Source organism: Pleurodeles waltl, chromosome 8 (genome assembly GCF_031143425.1).
Source record: "Pleurodeles waltl isolate 20211129_DDA chromosome 8, aPleWal1.hap1.20221129, whole genome shotgun sequence".
Classification (NCBI taxonomy): Eukaryota; Metazoa; Chordata; class Amphibia; order Caudata; family Salamandridae; genus Pleurodeles; species Pleurodeles waltl.
This window is the reverse complement of record NC_090447.1, coordinates 985,534,951-985,553,580: the sequence shown is the minus strand read 5'-3', so window position 1 is coordinate 985,553,580 and position 18,630 is coordinate 985,534,951. Positions and strand designations below refer to the sequence as shown.

Genomic DNA, 18,630 nt, shown 5'->3' with positions numbered 1-18,630 from the left:
TTCACTAGTAGTGTAATAACAAATGGAGTACAATTAGCTGATGCAAGGGTGCCTGCGTTGTGGGGATGATTATTTTTTTGCAGGAAAGGACACCTTCCGGCACAAAAACAATCACATGAGATGTTTTCCTCTTTCTATGTGTGCTGAAAAATGCAGCACACATAGAAAGAAGAAAAAACAGGCAGAAATAACGATATTTCTCCCTGTTAAGTCCCTCTTCCGCCACCCCTGAGGTGGCGTAGGAATCTGACGCATTCCCAGACTTGCACATCTGGGAATGCGTCAGATTCCTTTGGGTTCCATGGGTGTTTCATGGGAACACCCACAGCAACACCCATGGAACACCCCTTTCATGCAGTGCTATGCGTGAAAGGGGCCCTTATTTACAAGGTCATGAAAAGCCATGCAAGATGGCTTTGCGTGGCCTTGTAAATATGGCCCGGCACTCTGTGCTACCGGAGCATAAAAAAAATGATACTCCGGTGGTGTAGTGTGCCGCTAGGGCCTCGTAAATGAGGCCCTGTGTACTGTGTAGAGGGGCCCCCTCGAGTTTTGTTAGGCCACTGCCACTCAGCGTGCAATCTCATTTGCCATTAAACAAAGGTAAGTGGTTTCTGAAACTGGTAATCCGAGTGTATGACAGTGTTTAGAACTGATGGGATGTGCTCGCACTGTAAATCGTGCCTGAGGAGCCACTTCACATTGTAATGTTCTCCCGCCAGACCTGCTGAACTGACATTGTTTTACTGCCATCTTGCGTCGTCACGTGAGTGAGTGTTAATGATTTGCGTGTTGACATGGTAACAAGCTCCCCTGAGGGCTGCGCTTACACTATTTTGCCCTTGTCTTGTCGGTAAACTCTTGTTTGAAGTTTAACATTAATAACTGGCACGGAGTTCAGATTACAGGAAATGCTGCTAATAACTCATATGCTGTACTACACCTGAGGATGCTCTAGGTTTCCCAGGCTTTGCGGTTTTTGATGTGCACATGCTTGTGTCTTTTAATTATTATACATAGGTTTGAGAAATTACAGTTTCCCCCCACTCTACCCTTCTCACATCCTCCTGCCTCCCTATATCATCATTAGTCTGTAGTGAAGGGTATCCCTTACCATGTCAACCAATGAGCATTACCATTGGTGTTCATTTAAAGGTCAGTGGTAAAGTGTGGTAATTTCATTTCTGAATGATGCTTTTCGCTCTGCACAATTACAAACATCTCTGATAACTAGCGGGAGCTAATACCAGAGAGAGATCCTGATAACTGCCTGACATGTCTGTCGTTTCTCGGAGAGTACCTGGGGTAATTTGTGACAGAAATAACGTCTGTTGGTTATTCTGCAAATTACCGTTCAGGGGACTAAATGCAGCAAAGTTAGCGGACATTAATGGTATTACCGGTGCATCTGTTTCCACGGTAATTTATAGACGGGCTCCCAGTCAGAGTCAAATGCACCGGATGTGAGAAGGGCTAATCTCACAAATGACGTGATAAAGGGCTGGATGTATCAAAATTCCATTTTGCTTTTCCTAAATAGCGAATTTTAAGAAATCGCTATTTAGGGAATGCAAAATGGTATGTAACAAAATAGCGAATCCCTGATAGCGATTTCTACAGAATTGCAATCGCTGTTTGGGAATCGCTATTTGGGATTGCGATTCCATTTGTTCTTATGTGCCTGGAGGCCCATCGGTGCAAATGGTTTTGCATTACCTCAATTACGATTTCCTATTAGGAAATTGCAAAATCGGGAAACGCAAAACTAAAGATGTGAAGTGCCAAAAGCCCCCTTTAATGTACCCCAAAATTAATTTGTGTACATGTAAAGCACACACAGGGCATGTGTGCGCTACATGGCACTTTAAAAAATGCATTTTAATGCAGTTTTTAAAATTGCACATAGTTACTACCATTCCCTAAATGCTAATTTCGCTTTTAGGAAATGCTTATTACATGTGCTTTTGGGAATCGCTAATTGTGATTCCCTATTGGGAGTTGCAAGAAATTGTGATTCCCTAAAATGGGACTGCCAATGCTTTTCATACATGTGGAAAGACACTTTTGCAGTCGCAAACGGTGAAATTTAGCGATTCGCACAGTTTGCGAATGCAATAGTGTTTGATACATGTGGCCCAAAATTGCATCAATACAAGCAAAAAATGTTCTATTTGTACTAGCAAAATGCTGTAGACAACTGCACAGAAATTAATGCACGAAAATGCACTGTATCAAAGTTACAGTGTGTGCGTCTCATTTCTCCCCCTGAGCTCTAAATAGGGAGGTAAATCCTGGTGCAATCCGTAATTATGGGTAACTACCACACAATTTAGCTAGTATCTAAATTAGGGGCATTTTTCCTCCTTCTGTACATTTGATTTTTTGATGGTAAAGAGCATTACAAATGAAGGGTCTTTTTTATTGGGGTAGAGTGAACTGTAAATCTTAAAACATTTTCTAAAAGGATTATTGTTGTTTCTTTGTTTTCTCATCAAAGTAGAACATAAAGGTCACCATTACCCGTTAACAAGTAAATAGTTTCCTGACAGGTTTATCTTTTGCCCATGAAATATGGAACCGTGCACAAAATGATTAGAAAAAGTTCGCCCGAGGGTTTCAAGATTGTCTTTTTGAACCATGCCTTACCCCAGTTACTGGCTCTTGCATTGACAGTGACGCGGAACTAGATAACATTTAGCACTAAAAGACCACCACTTTGACAATTATAACCCCCACCCCCACCCAGCTATACATGTTTTGTAAAATACTATTTGGTAGTCTGATGATTATTTCGCAGCACAGCATTAATTTGGCCACAAAATATGCGGCTTGCTGATAAATATGTAATTAATTTAGAGCTACAAAAATCAACGGAATTTGATGCAAATGTAATTGTTTCACCTCGAAAAGTATTTGAAGACCGTTGTTTGGTTCTTCCCTTATTTGTCGGTGGCGTTGTAGAAGAACTGCACAGCTGCTGTGTGGCACAAACTGCTATCACAAAAGCCTTTTTCAAAAGTAGTTGGAAAAGACCCCCAGGAGATTTGTCCATTTCTGAAACAGGACATTTTTACATGTCTAATAAATGAGCAGTTCAGCAACAAAACAGGTTCGATGATAAACACAAACAAAGCTAAAGTAATTCTCATCTGTCAAATTCGGTGGTTTGTGGTGGTGGTTATCGGTGCTAATACTTGTGGACCAGAACTTATTTTTCATCATCAGACTTTGATCCAGAGAAAGAAAGAGAGCTGGAGAATGTGGGAGGAGAGACTAGGGAAATAGTGACAAAGAAAGCAAGCGGAGTTAAAGAGGAAGAGCAAGATGGTGGACAAAAGAGGCCTGATGTTGAATCAAGTCTGGACAGCCTTGGTATTCAGCAGCCCCAGCATTCAGCAGTGCCAGAGGGAGTTCATCTGACAACATTTTGGGCCCTATCATTTATTTAGAAAGTAACCACTGCAAGGGTACAGCAAATCTGGCTTATGCATGAGCCCCAGAAGCACGTTAGCATACACACCTTTTACATGGTTTCTCTAACAGAGGCAAACACTGCTTCGTTCTGTGAGCTGATGCAGCTGTCAGAGGTCAAGGTTCTACATTGGGAGGAGGTTTTTCTTCCACTGGCTCATCTTGTGGTATTGATCCCAAAGTGGTTCCTTATGGATGCATAATCCCTCTCCTGGGGCTGCAGGAGGGACGCCTGATGTTAATGGATCCCAAGTCTAAGCAGGGAAACCCGTGACACTGTTCAGAAATAGTGCAAGCCAACCTTTTTAATCGTTGTACTTCATGCACTACAGAATGTGTAATCCTGTCAGGCACGTACGAATTATTGTCCTGCCAGGTTGCTCCTGTAAAGCATTAGCTTTAAGACGGATGAGTTTCTGAAATGTTACATAATAATGCACATTATTTTTGCATAGGATTCCGAGCAAACCCGTCGCTGACATAGAAAAAAAGGCATCAACACTGGAAAGGTTTTCTACTAGGTATGAATTTACTTCCGTTTTCTCATACAATAATAGTTATTAGTCTGTGCTTTGTAATGATGACCCATGTTTTATTTACTGGTGAATGGGAGGCAGAATATAACATAACTGGATTTGGTTGCTTTCGCTTGTCTTTGCAGGAGAGGATTGCACTCTCCAGAATAAAGGACTAAGAATTTGCCTGGACTAATGTGGCCACAAGTGTGCAAGGCTAGGAATAGTTTTTAGAGGGGTGAACACAAGAGGCCACATGTAAATGTGGGGGTGAGCGGGGGGGTGCACAAGTAACGGGCAGTTGTGAAGATCGTTCGCACGTGTGCGATGCTTTTTACACTTGTAAATTTAGTGTATGCAGCAATGCCCAGCTCTCAACTCAAGTTATAAATGTAATGTTTTGATTACGTTCTGTATGGAGTGGTATGATTTGCTTTATGCATCTCTCCCGCAGTATAGTATCTTAGCTTTCCACTCTGTGCATGCTGTTATTATATTTTATGGCACATGGGGATCATCAGTCTCATTAGAAATGGACATCTTCCTGATCCCTATAGCCTCTTGGACCCTATTTAGTCAAAGGGTTGGTCTGGGACAGGAAGATCTAGGCACCAAATTAAAGTGTCCCCCATTTGTGAGTGAGATAGCTAAAGAAAGTGGCCCACACTTGCAAATCAGTGCAGTTTTCAATTTGTAAAGAGTAGCTGGATGGGTATTTTGCAGGTTATGGGAGACTGCATGCATCTCTTGCAGACAATGTTTGTGGCCAGGCCGGCGGATGGCGGTAATGTGGTGCTGCTACCACCAGCAGTGCCATGGCAGTAGACCGCCACCAGCCATATTATGAGAAATAATATTGCCTCACTGGGTTATGCTAGCAAGCGCTGCTGGTCTCCGACAGGGGAGGGGGGTGTTGTGTGTGTGTGTGGGGGTGTGTGAATATATGTGTGTGCGTGAATGCGGGTGTGTTTTGAGTGTTGAATGCATGTGTGCATGTACGGACATATGAGTGCATGTATGTTGTGAAATGTGAATGCGTGTCTGAGTGTATAGTTAGAAGTGTGTGCAGATGTGTGTGTGATTGGATGTATGCATGAATGTATGTATGTGGGAATGAGTGTGTGTATGCGTGTGTGTGTGCAAGGGTGTAGGGGGCGTGGATGTAGGTGGGGTGGGGTAACTGGAGAGGTAGGAGGGTGGGGGTAAGTGGAGAGGTGTCGGGTGGGGGTAACTGGAGAGGTGGGAGGAGACCCCCAACAGCAACAGGGAAGGAATTCCCTGTCACTAATATGGCCTACCACCATGGTTTTCGTGGCATTACGAATGCCACGAAAACCATGGCAATAGGTGAGGTCATAATCCCGCAGGTGGAACAATGGTGGCCGCCGGGGTGGTACATTCAAATGTCATAATGTGTCGGTAAGTACCGCCAGCCTGTTGGCGGTACTTACTGCCACATTATCGCCGAACGGCGGGGTCGTAATGACCCCCTTAGTCTCCACCTTTGTCTTTATTCTGATGCTATTTGTCCTGACACTATAATTATACTTGATGCACAGAGTAGCCTGTGTTTACGTGTGTAGCCATGAAATCTGCATGTATGTCTGTCTTCTTTAACATTATCTACAGTTATAAGCTCTGTCCCTACCCTAACACTATAATTGCACTTCACACACAAATGTTTGGGTGCTTTTTGTGCAGGTGTGACCAATAGGCCCACCTGGTCTGCTCATGTTACTGTTATCTACAACACTATTTGCAGTCACCCAGCTCTGTCTTTGCCCATTCACTATGTCTGCACTAAACAGAGAGGCATGGCTAAATACATATTTAACGTCAGGTGAGGCTGGACACGACCAACTAGATTGCCTCATCTTCCTACCAGTTGTGACTTTACAGGCTCTAGTTAGGGCCTTATTTAGAGCGTGTCTGACAGAGTACTGTGCCACAAATGTGCATTCACTCTTATCCTTGCCTCATAGGCCAAGCAATTTGATAACCCCCCCTTCATCTTCAGGCCTATCCCCAATTTGAACTCCCAGCTTACTCTTAAATGGTATCTCAGCATCTAATGCCATAAGAATGACTGGGAACCCTTTCCAGTATCCTGCTCCATGGATAAGCCAGTATTCAAGTGTTAACTGAGCCCTCTCTGTTGTGGATGACTGCCACCAGGTCTGGTTCAACCAATTATGTTAGGACCTTGTCCACAGTATCAAGAGCACTTTAGTTCATGTTTGGCTTTGACATTTAACAAAGCTATATGTCAATAGAACTTACATTCTTCCAGGATCTTCCCTACCTTAGTTAGTAATGTAATCTCCGATTCAAACTTATGGGTGTGACCTTGGTACATCCAGAAAAGGAGGTGAACAGACCAGGCAGTGTGTCAATGAGTAGACTCAAAAATTCCTTAAAAAGGGCAGTTGTAAGTTACTGGGGCCTTCTTGGTACTGATTATCAGGCAAAGATCTTCTGAGATATTCTTTTTGATGTCTTTTAGTTCTAAGGTAAAGCTAACTAGCTCCTATTTCCACTTCTGAGGCCAGAGTCAAAGAGTTCAAATCATGACAGACAGAAGAAAACTTTAGATCTTAGAGGAAAGAAAGTCATTAAAAACCTCCAAGAACACAGGCAGATCAAGAGTAGCCAGCAGGAAGCCTTATAGCAGAAGCAGGAAGAAATCTAGAAGCTTTCTGGTGCGAGTAACGAGTTGAGCGTACGTTTGTGAAGTACCAAGCAGACTGACCAGTTAGAATTAACTTGGCCATGAAATAGAGAAAGAACAGAAAGTAATATCTCAGCATAATGGGCAGACAATAAAGGAATTAAACTTCCCAAAGAAATATCTGGTCTAGAACTCAGCTAAACTAAAAGGAAAGGACCTGGATTTTCAAAAGATTTAGTCAGAACTAAACTATAGCCTGGATAACCAATACCAAGAAAATGTACACTTGCATTTCATGAGAAATCTCCCAACCAGCAATCTGGAGTAACATCAAGAAGTCTTGCAGTGAAAGAGCCCAGCGAACCATGGGCAGAGCTGAAACATTTGAGGAAGTGATGCACTCACAGTCATGGATTTTATGGTAGTGAGTACTCCCTGCCCTTAAATAAGCAGAATATACCTTCTCGATCAACTATCTAGATGGTTATAGAAGGAAAGGAATAGGTATCTTTTCCCCTGTTCCATATGTCATCACTGCTAGCAACCATGCCTGCTGCATTAAATAGATCGCCCCTGGTAATCTTGCATATGATGGTAACAGGTAAGTAGGTCTTATTACAAAAAAGGTTGGTGATGCTTGCAGTAGTATATTTCTATTGACTCGCTTAAGCAAATTACCTATCTACCGACCTAACCTGCTAGATTACTGCGTGTTGAAAAGAGAGAACATCATTCCCCATATAGTAGCAATCTCAGAATCATGCTCCTACATCCTTTCACTGTGAACCCACCTCTCTTCCATAATGCTTCACTACTGTCACATCATGGTTCATAGTAAAATAAATAGCTGCATACACTACTTACTATTCCATGCTCCTCTTTCATTCTTACTCTAACCACTCTGCTTTGTTCCTCTCATTCTCCCAAACATTGCTCCCACATGTCACACATTTTCTTTAGTTTTCCCCACTTCTCTCTTTTGTAAAGCTTGCCTTCGTTCCTTTACTTTTTCATCTCTACTACTGTTTTTATGTTTTTCTCTTACTTTTATTTGCTTTTTCTCATTTGCTCCAATTGTCTCACCATTTGTTTGCACTTTTTGTTATTCTTCCATTCTCTTGTTCATTTTCACCTTTTTAGACTCTCTTTAGTATTGTTTCTCGCTAGAGTTCCTGTTCTGCCACTCTGTTTATTTTGCTCTCCCATTACAGCAGTTGTTGTCTTCCTCACTCTCTTCCTCTTTTTCTGTGTCCCATGTTCTCCCTACTCACATACAATATCAGGCAGAATCAACTTATTAAATTACTATTTGGTGGTTAACAATGCATATTATTTATTCGCAGTACAACCTCAACAGATAAATCGCTGGATGGATCAAAAACGTATGTAACAAAAATGTTATTTTGTAAATGTTTAAATTCTATGTGGATCTAGCAACACATGCATTAGACCTTCATAAAGTACACAAGCTGAGATAATTGGATACGTGTATTGTAAATCTGTATTGTTCAATGTGTCTATGAAATTCCCTAGTTAATTTTCCAAGCATGTGTTGTGCAGATCACTCCTACATTAGGCTCATCCAAAAACCAGTTTTTTCAGAGGATTTAAATTTCCTGGATGAGTAATTTAATGTGAGTGATTTTTTTTAACGTGTGTCTATTTTATTGCGATTTACCCAAGGCTGGATCTAAGTAGACTGTTCATATAGAAACACTTTCTAATTGTGGCAAATATACAGGTTAGGGGAGAGGATGAAAAAGTAGATCTCATCATTTTGCGTTTCGAATGTTGTGAAAAATAAAACAAACAGCCTTAAATCTGTAAGTCAGTCATTTTAAAAAAATTCAAATTACTTTGTAAGCAGCCCATATGTGATATTAAATGTTTAAACATAATTATCAACTAATGCAAGCATGAACGTGGATTATTTATGGGCCGATAGGCCTGTCTCCCTATGAGGTGCTTATTCATGAAATGTATTTACTTTGCAAAGCCCCTCTAGAAAGATTACCCAGCCCTTTTATCATAGCCTTAGGAACAACAGTGTGTTGCTTTCTTATGATATCCTCAAAGAAATAAATTAAGGTTGTTTTGTGAGTCGAGGGAGGAGTTTCAAGCTTTCCTCTAGACAAGTTTTCCTAGGAATGAATTGTAGTCAATTACAACTACATAGAATGAGTATTAATCCTGAAGTTTGCTTCAGTGTCAGGGTAAATTCTAATGCAGTGGGCTCCTCAAATGCCACAATGCCACTGCACGTGTACACCAATGTTAGCAAATATTTTATACAGCAAGAACTCTGGTGGTCCCACACCAGTTTGGCATGTGTTATGAGCCTTCCACTCTATGGTACATGTCACACACTCACCTGGTTCCAACCGTGGAGACGACACTAGAGCCAATGCTGGACCTCCACTTTCTCTTAGGAATATGCAGGACCCATGGACGGTACACCTAGATCTGCCGGCTTCCAAGGGGAGGCGGTGAGGGGCGCTGGACAAAATCAGAAAAATAAACTTGCGGTACTGGTTCTGCTCAGCTTAAAAGGATGAATCACCCTGGGGATCTTCTGGGTAGGTGAAGGTGGATGTTTACGAGACCAGCACCTCTGTTTTCATAAAGATGCAATACACTGGAGACAACAAGAAGAGATAATTTACATCGATAAACTAGCAAGCCTCTACATAATTTACAATGCACTGCATCAATAACAACACTTACAGGTTTCTTCAAAATCACAGCATAAGAGCAGAATACTCAGATGTTTTGGATGAGATTCCTCTGAGAACCTCGAGGAAGAACTTGAAATACTGATTGTAGCCTATGACACTCCCAGGGTAACTCAGAACAGAGATTGGAGTTACTGCCACTTTCAAAATAACACTAAATAACACTTGGAACATAGGTTGGGGTTGCTGACACTCCCAAGGTATGCTAGAAACAGCATTACACTTGGTACATGGGTTTGATGTTACTGGCACTCCCAACATAAGCCTGAAACAAGGCTATACTGGCTACATATGTTTGGAGTTACTGACACTCCCAAGGTATGCTAGGAAACAAAGTTACACTCAGTAAACAGGTTTGGAGTTACTGACACTCCCAGGGTATGCTACCAAACATGGTTACACTCGGTACATAGATTTGGAGTTACTGACACTCCCAAGGTTACATTCAGTGCATAGATTGGAATCGAGGACACTCCCAAGATATACTAGAAACAAGGTTACACTCGGTACATAGGTTGGAGTCGGGGACACTGGCAAAATATACTAGAAACAAGGTTACACTCTGTACAAAAGTTAAATAGAAGATTAAGGGGCATATTTACAAACCTCTTGTTCTCCTTGTCCCGCCCTAGCATAATTTATTTTATGCTAAGGAGGCGTTAAGGAGGTCCCCACCATGCATCATATTTACAAAGTGGAGCAATGCATACGATGAGCCACTTTGTAACCCCTTGCTCCACATTATACCTGTGCCAGGTATAACATATGCAAGGGGGCATTCCCACGCGGGAGGCCCAAAAAAATAGTGCAGTGAAATTTACAAGATTTCACTGCACCTTTTTTTCCATCATTTTTAACGCCTGCTCAGTGCAGGCGTTAAACAGATACTCCCATAATTACCTATCGGCCTCACTGTGCTTTGCTTGACTAACGCCATAATTTATGGCGCTAATCCAGCAAAGTGCCACAATAGCATCATAAATGATGATGCTACTGCGCTAACATGCGCCATGGTGCACTGTATATGAAATACAGTGCTACTATGGTGACGTTAGGTGGCACAGGGCAATGCAAGAAAAGTAGCGCAACAGAGATGATTCAGCTCTTTCTTGTAAATATGCCGCTAAATCTCTAGTCCATGAGACAAAAAGTTTAAGTGCCAAGGTAATATAAAGGGTAGACAAGCAAAGACCACTGCAGAAAAAATCACAAAGAAGGAATAAGAGACAAGTTTATAGTCTTTGGAGATGTTGAAACTCAGGCCCACTCAACTACTTTAATGGATTAGTGCGCACTAACTTGAAGGAGAAATACGTAGCCTTGCCTAGTACTTTTACAAGAGTTCGAAGACAGCAGGTGGCTTGATGCAAGACGTTCAAGAGGAGGTGGAAATGTAGCTCATGAAGGGAGACACTGGAAGCGTTGCTGAATCCAGGATCATGGAATCATCAGGAAGGATTGGAAGACTAGAGCACTGGTAAGTCCGGGCGACTTGGAAGTTGAGTGCAGGGATGCAACATGCGCAGGACTGGAGCTCTGAAGATCCGGGTGACTCAGGAGGTGAGTACAGGGACATTGCTTGCACAGGACGGGGGTGCTGACGGGTCCGGGCACCTCAGGAGGTGAATGCAGAGACCTTGCTTATGCAGGATGGATACGAGGCAAAGCAGTGATGCAGGTTCAGAGGTGATATTTATACAGGAAGCAAAGAGTGTTTCAAAAGAGCATGTGTCCCACTTAGAAGCATGGAATCTTTCAATGAACCTGGGTAAAATCAGGTGTTACATACAATGGGTAAGAGACCAAGCAGGTAGCAGGTGCAAATGGTAATTGACAACAATAACAAGTATAAAGAAACCCCAACTGCATGATGGTATAATTCAGTGGTTTACAGTGGAAACGGGACTATCCTTAATAGACACATCACATCTGCAGGTGCAAACTAGACAAAACTTGCATTGCATCAGAACAGAGGGTTAATAGTTCAGGCTTTCTGAGAGTGGTGAGCAATGGAGTACTCAAGATGGAAAGGTGCCACAGGGGTAAGAAAGACATGAAGCTGGCGAGGAATAACTACCTCACATAGGGCTCAAGATGGAGTTGAGACAGTATACAGTTTGACATGGTTTCAGCATGTCTCTCACGGCCCATGCCTGCTTAATATATTATGACAGTTACCATCAGAAAAAAAATCACTCTGACAATTTGGTACATCCAAAAAGCAATGAATTGTCTTGGACACCAGTGTTGAGGCTAAAGAATGTTGAGGCTGGTAAAGCAGTTATTGCTCGCACTGTTGGTTGGTCAAAGAAGTGAAGAAAGTCATGAATAATTTGAGAGTTGCTTGATGTTGTTACTAACAATGTGGACAATACTGTACAAAATATGGTCTTTGAAAGTTTAGTAGCTCCCAGTTTTCAGTACACCATTCATCTTTTGTGTGCAACCAAATGTTTATAGTGTGCACCTGTGTTGTACCAGAAGTGGTCCTCATTACGTTTGAGTCAGCTCAATTAGATCCCGCTGATGTATCACAAAGAGGACAGAACCTGCCTCAGATTGTTGGACATCACTGAGACCTGCCTATCTTTGGCCAGCACAACTTTGACAAGAGTAGAACTGCTGCAGATCAAGATTCATTAAATAATGAAATTTTTTTTTTCACTGTATCGTGGCCATCATTCTAAGCAAATTTGCAAACATGCCTGGTCCATCAATCTTAATTATGCATTGAAAACCCATTATAAATATCTCAAAGGGTGGATTTGTTCAATTTATTACGAGGAAATATATAGTTTTCTCATGTACACTTTAAACAATGAATGTCTGTGTGACTTTTACTCAAGCCAAAATCAGGCAACTGAAAACAATGGCATATATAAATGCTTGTGCTTATGGTTATTGGTACTTTTTGAAGTCTCTTTATATCATTTACAGAAAACCATGGAATTCTACCTCTACAACGACAACCGCGACTACTAAGGAGACCAAACGGTATGAGTCTCAACCTTAATATTTTGTATGTTATAGGGAGTCCTCTAAGTTTGATGCTCTGCAATACCCCTTAGCCTCATATCTCCATTGTAATAGAAATCCAACCTCTTGCCGAATCACTAACATCTGTCATACTTGTACTCAGTAGCTTACTGCTACCAAAGTGTACTTGGAGCTGTCTCATGATGATAATATTTTCATGTAAAGAATGCTGTTGAGATGAAAGTAGTGAGCACAGCTCCTGTATCGCCACAAAGATAACAAATTGATGGGTGGAAGAATGGTCTACTACAATATTTAATTTTGTTTTGGAAGCTCTGCATATATATGCGTGGCTATGTGTTAATTTACAGTAACCATACCCAGTGAATCAGTTTTTTACAAACACTGGTTATTTTGGAGTACTTTTTATATCAAAGTTTTGAAAAAAATATTGTTGAGGTTTATCTCTGGAGATTGGATGGAGGAATGAAGCTGTATTTGTTTACTGATTTATTTATATACTTAATGGTTAAACGTGTATAGACATTAGTTATTGCCTATTACAGTTTCTGACGAATCTTCTGAGGTGAGTCAGTCCTGTGAGAAAAATAAGTTAGCTCTTAACTTAAGGGTTTCATTTAGAGGCAGTTATGGACATCTGCCTCATATAGAGGTCTTGCGAACAGTTTTTCAACTGTTGTCAATTCTTTGAACCCATCACTAGGGAACGAAGCACCGGAGGGTCTGTTGTACTTAGGGTTCCCCTCTGAAGTGAGTTCTGGCTCGTCTTTTTTGTCATGGATTGTCAAGTTCACCAGAAAAAGTCCTGCAATGTTAATCACGTACTGAAAGAAGACTGTCAATACGTTGGGGGATACTGATTCTGTGATAAGCGGAGATGGACCCTACTTTGGGGTTCTATCTTTAGGTATCACAGAGGGAATAACAGATGAAATCATGGTGGACCCTACCTATACTGTTTATTCCCCCAAAAATGTCTCCCTCCTTTGAAGCAGGAACAGTTTCAAAGGAAAAATGTTTGGTGGAGAAATAAAAGACAACTCCTGATGCAATCCCATCATTAACCCCCCACTTTAGTAGCCTCAGTGGGGGGTGGGAGTCACTTGCCAGTTCTAGTTTAAGAAGTATTCAAGGCTTTTATAATAGGCCGTTTGGCTTTTATTGGAGATTCTAGTTCCAGAACGACTCACAAATATGATCTCATTGAGTAGACAGGATGGAGGGAGAGAAATGGGGAGTAAGAGAAGGATGTAGAGGGGGTGGATGGATAAATGCAGAGATGGACAGATAGAGATAAGAATGAAGTGATGGATGGAGAGAAGGAAGTATGGAGAGAGGATGTATGCAGGACTGGATGGATGTGAAGATGAAGAGATGATGGAAAAGGGTGCATGGAGAGAAGAATGAACGGATGGAAAGAAAAGAGATTGCGAGGAGGAAGGCCAATAGGTGGTGTGTTGATGGATGGCTGGATGGTGAGAAGGCGGGATGGATGGTTGATGAAAAGGGCAGGAAGGAAAAGGAAGAAAGATGGAAAGAAGGAAAGGTGGTTACAATGAAGATAAGAAGGAGGGGTGAATGGATGCAAAAAAGGAATGATGGATACAAGTAAAGAAAGGATAGAAAGAAAGAAGGAAATCAAGATAGGGAAAAACAAAAAGAAAGATAGGGGAAAGAAGGATTGAAAACTGAAAGATCAATGCAGAGAAGAACAGAGTGAAATTAAGAATTTCAGATTTCCTTCTGGGGGAGCCAGCTCTTGAACCACTGGCCGGTTTCCTTGCATCATTCGCTCACTCAGAGTTATTCGAGGCATGGTTCAAAGTGGGGGGCGTTTTATTTTTATGGCTACTCCTTTGTCCTGATGCACAAACTAAATGAGCTCAGGAGTTTCCAGCTCACAAGCACAAAGAAATGAATGCTGGAGAAATCAATGTAGTTATTAATCAGTAAAAAAGATCACTGTAACGAAAATGTTTTTAAGAGCGGAAAAACGACTCGACCAAATAATTAAAGTGAGAAATGAACTACAAAATGCTTTCCAACCAATGTCAACACTATTAAAGCATTTTAAAACACATTATCAACAGAAATATTGTACCAGTCTGCTAAACAGATTGTGGCGTCATTAAAGTCACCATGCCTTACTTAGCCTAAATTTGAAAATGCTTTTTGGGAACAAGCTCTTCGAGACAGTAAATATTTTCAGTTACAGGAGTTTAGAGCTAAATCCAGATGTACTAACCTGTCTATCGGTCACAAACACTCCGATTCGCAAAATAAGAGTGTTTGTTACGACTACAAAGTTATTTTGAACGCATTATACCCATTTTAGGAGTAAGTAAAGTTTTACAGGTTGCTAAAATCGGTTTACAGATGGATACCGAATTGCAATTTAGCACTGGTGTATTGTGGGCGTCCCTTCCGAATAGATATTTGGATCCATTTGTATCAACAGTTTGCGACTAGAATTCCACTCGCAAACCATTGATAAGTTTCTAACTCCCAAGTAACCTATTCACAAGAGGGGACGTGGTCTCCTTCAGAGTGCCTACCCTTTGTAAATTGGTGTCGTATCTTTAGAGGGAGTAGACCGTGGCGTAGTAGATCAATGCCATCTCTCACTGAATCCTTTCCAAAACGATTTAAAAAAAAGAAGCAGCCACATTTCCTTTAAGGAAATCGGACTTTAAAATATATATATATATATATATATATATATATATATATATATATATATATATATATATATAATATTTTTTTTAAAGCAATCACAGGGTTGGTAATTTGCTTACCCTTGCAGAACACCATCTCTTTGACTATAGGCAACCATAGGGGGGTCGCTAACTGTGATGTGCCTAATTATTGTTAATTAGACAGACCGGGCTGCAACGAACTGCAAGTTGGTATTTTGCAAATTGACTTATTGGTCAACAGGTTGGTTCACAAACAAAGATACTGGTCACAAAAAGAAGAGCTGCACTTCGCAAACAATTTGTGCTACAGATATTGAGTACATCTGAACCTAAACTAATTAATTTCGAAATATCCAGGTTTTGCAGCTCTTGCTATGCTCTTAAAGAAATGTATTTTTCCTAAATAATCAAGTTAACGATAAGATGCCCAAAAAGAGTAACTCGCTGATTGACAGGTGTCTATTCACTCGTCTCATCTCATCTGTGTTTGATTGGCATGTGGGTTTACATGTACATGGTTGTCAAAGTGGACAAAGAGGAAGGGCTCCATTGAATCTCATTAGATGAGCGATTGCTGTTTTGCATAATCTTACCATACTAGTCACGCATATGGCTTGCAAACAGAATAAAAGAGGGAGATCAGCAAGCTAGAATGTTCTGTATTCAGTGCGCTACCTCCGAAATCAATCCTGATTTCATACTTTGTTTTACCTGACTTAGCACACGTGCAGGGTAACATGTTCAACCGTACATATTCCATGCGCGTGAAAGGAGGCGGTAGGAGCACACTGCCTCATATCCACGCGCCATTACCCCTTAGCATGCTGGTTATCGTAGTGCAAATATTCAGCAGTCATTACTGTGTCTTTTAAGCACACTGGTTTCCAAGTTCATAAAAATATTCACCTCATTTGGGGCCAGATGTATCATCACGGCCCATTGCGATTCGGTAATAGAGATTTTTAATAAATCGCTATTACCGACTCGCAAAGGGCCATGTATCACATTTGCGAATTGGTAATAGCGATTTCTTAAAAATCGCAAATGCTATTACCGAATCGCAAATTGCGATACTGGCCCCATTCGCAGCTTTGGGCCTGTTGGCCCATAGCTGCAAATTTTTTGCATTTCCAAAATTGCGATTTCTGAACCAGAAATCGCAATTTTGGAAATGTAAAAGGCCAGGGTGCTGAGGGCCTAAGGACCCTCTCCTGCACCCCAATTTTTTTTTCTAAACATGTAAGGTACACACATGCCAAAAGGGGATGTGTGCTTTACATGTTCAATTTAAAAATGCAGTTTTACTGCATTTTTAAATTTTGCACCAGGTTACCACCTGGTTGTATTTCATGGTATTTTGCAAGTGCAAAATGCCATTTTTGGAAAAATCGCAATTTGCGATTTTTTCCAGCATAGCCTTGCGACCTGGAAATTGTGAATCGCAAATTGCAACTCACAATTTCCAGGTCGCAACGCAAGAAATCGCAATTTTAGCGATTTCTTATTTGCGGTCTGCGAATGCATTTCATGCATCGCAGACCTCTGTTTTGCACTCGCAAACGGCCGAATTTACCGACTCGCACCGTTTGCGAGTGCAAAACGTTTTAATACATCTGGCCCTAGGTGCAGTCATTGCTGTATCTCTAGACACATGTGTTTCTGGATTATTCCGTCATCAGTAGAGAAAATTCTGGGGTTGCTTGGACATGCTGCCATTAATTTTCGCTAAAGGCAGGCAGCAGCCATTTTGTGCATCTCTTAAATATGAACTAAACTTGTCCTTTGACAGTGCACTGTCATCAATACATTCATTGTTCACATGTATCTCCTAGGCAATCGTGGACGCCAGCAAATAAAACCACCACCACCGAGGAGACCAAAAGGTAGGGTCTGAATTTCATTAATTGTGTGTCACAGTACATTGTGTGAATCGAAACGCTTGTGAGCACTTCTCAACAATAACAGGAACATTGCAAAATTATACATAGATTCAGTCACAACCATGTCCTATACTTTTTAGGTTCATTGCTTTATATGTATGTGAGATAGTGCTTTATTTAAAAAAAAATGTGTCTGGTACCTCTTGCCAACTGGGGAAGTTATTCTTCTTTTAAAAGTAAGAGTATCATTTGTTATATTACTTAAAATGTCTTTACAACAGACAGTGGTGATTATAGTGCGATATTAGTATATATGAAGAAGAAAACAAATGTTATGTAAGTGCAATGGTTTGAAAACCACTCCAAAAACTTGAGCAGTCCAGTAACAACTGGCATGATTGTTACAAATGGGTTCAGATTCACTATACATTAGCCAGGCAGTTGAGATGCACACTGGCACAAAGCATACCAAGGAGCAACATCAATTAACTTTTAGGTGCATAAATAAATAAAACTGATGCACAAGCAGTGCCAAAATTGCTTTACACTGCAACGGCCAAAAATCGCCAACAACCGTATTACCTAGCCAAAATAGGTGTAATGGGGTACAAACAACATAATCGTCCGTAGATTTGATACCAAAGCCAAACCTACTAAAATATTGTGTTTTTGCTTTGCCTGAATGCCTAACACCAAATGAAACCAGGCAGAAAGAAAGGAGAAGAAGAGTATCACATGATATTCCACTAATTCCTGTTACCTGAAATTACACATTTCATACCACGTATGTTGTCATCACAATGAAAGCTTTACTGGGGGGAGAACTTAGATTACAAATAGTATGCAGCTCAGTGCTGACTCACTTTTGTGCCATACCATAATGTTTATATTGCTCTAAAAGGGCTTTTTTCGTGGAAGCACAGCCAGTGCTTTAAATGGGCCGGTACTGTCCGGCATAGAGTACCGGCACTTTTTTATTTTGAGAGGGAGAGTACCTGCACTTCTTAAGAAAAACATAATACCTTTAATTCTAGAGTACTGACACTTCTCAGAAACAAGCAGGCACTCTGATACAGAGGAATTCTATTTTTCCATTTCAAGCACTGAGCAGAGCCAAATACATCACCTGTAACTAACGCTTACTAAGTGTAGCCCTGCACTCCACATTGTTTCACATTTGGCTCAAGCAGTGCTGTGTTGGTTAAATGTTAGTAAATCTGGCCTTGGGTTTGTTGGCTGCTGCTCTCCCAGGGTGAAGTACCAGCTCTTTATGTACGATAGGAATTGCTTGGGGAAATTCACTCAGTCACAGAATGATCAGTTACTGTTCTGCTACCACTTTGTCCAAACCGTCATGGACTGCTGTATAAAGTCGGTATCTAACAACCAAAAGTCTGCACGCTAAACAAAAATTCAGGGTGCATGGTTTGCCAAGATACAGAAGGACAACTTCAGCAATCTGTGTGTGAAACCTGTGGTAGCAGAACCCTTCTTGGGTTGGTTTTTCAATTTAGGGGGAGGTTGAATCGGAAAACACTTCCTTTTCAATCCTTAGATATGAGGATTACTATCCTAAATTTAAGAAGATTTAAAGTTCTATGGTGTCTATTTACAAAACCATTTAGGGATACAGAAAGTAGTACCACATGAATATTCTTTCACATTCTCTTA

At 41.0% G+C, this 18,630-nt stretch overlaps 1 protein-coding gene across 7 annotated transcripts in view; it reads left to right on the top strand.

Annotated features, from left to right (window-relative positions):
* Nucleotides 1-18,630, top strand: part of SCEL (sciellin) — a 463,522-nt gene that overhangs the window by 89,434 nt on the left and 355,458 nt on the right. For all 7 annotated transcript variants that reach the window (XM_069205234.1, XM_069205233.1, XM_069205232.1 and 4 more), the window contains 4 exons: nt 3,927-3,992; nt 7,998-8,036; nt 12,324-12,380; nt 16,912-16,962. In XM_069205234.1, coding sequence (XP_069061335.1) covers nt 3,927-3,992; nt 7,998-8,036; nt 12,324-12,380; nt 16,912-16,962 — 213 coding nt within the window. The remainder of the gene's footprint in view (nt 1-3,926; nt 3,993-7,997; nt 8,037-12,323; nt 12,381-16,911; nt 16,963-18,630) is intronic.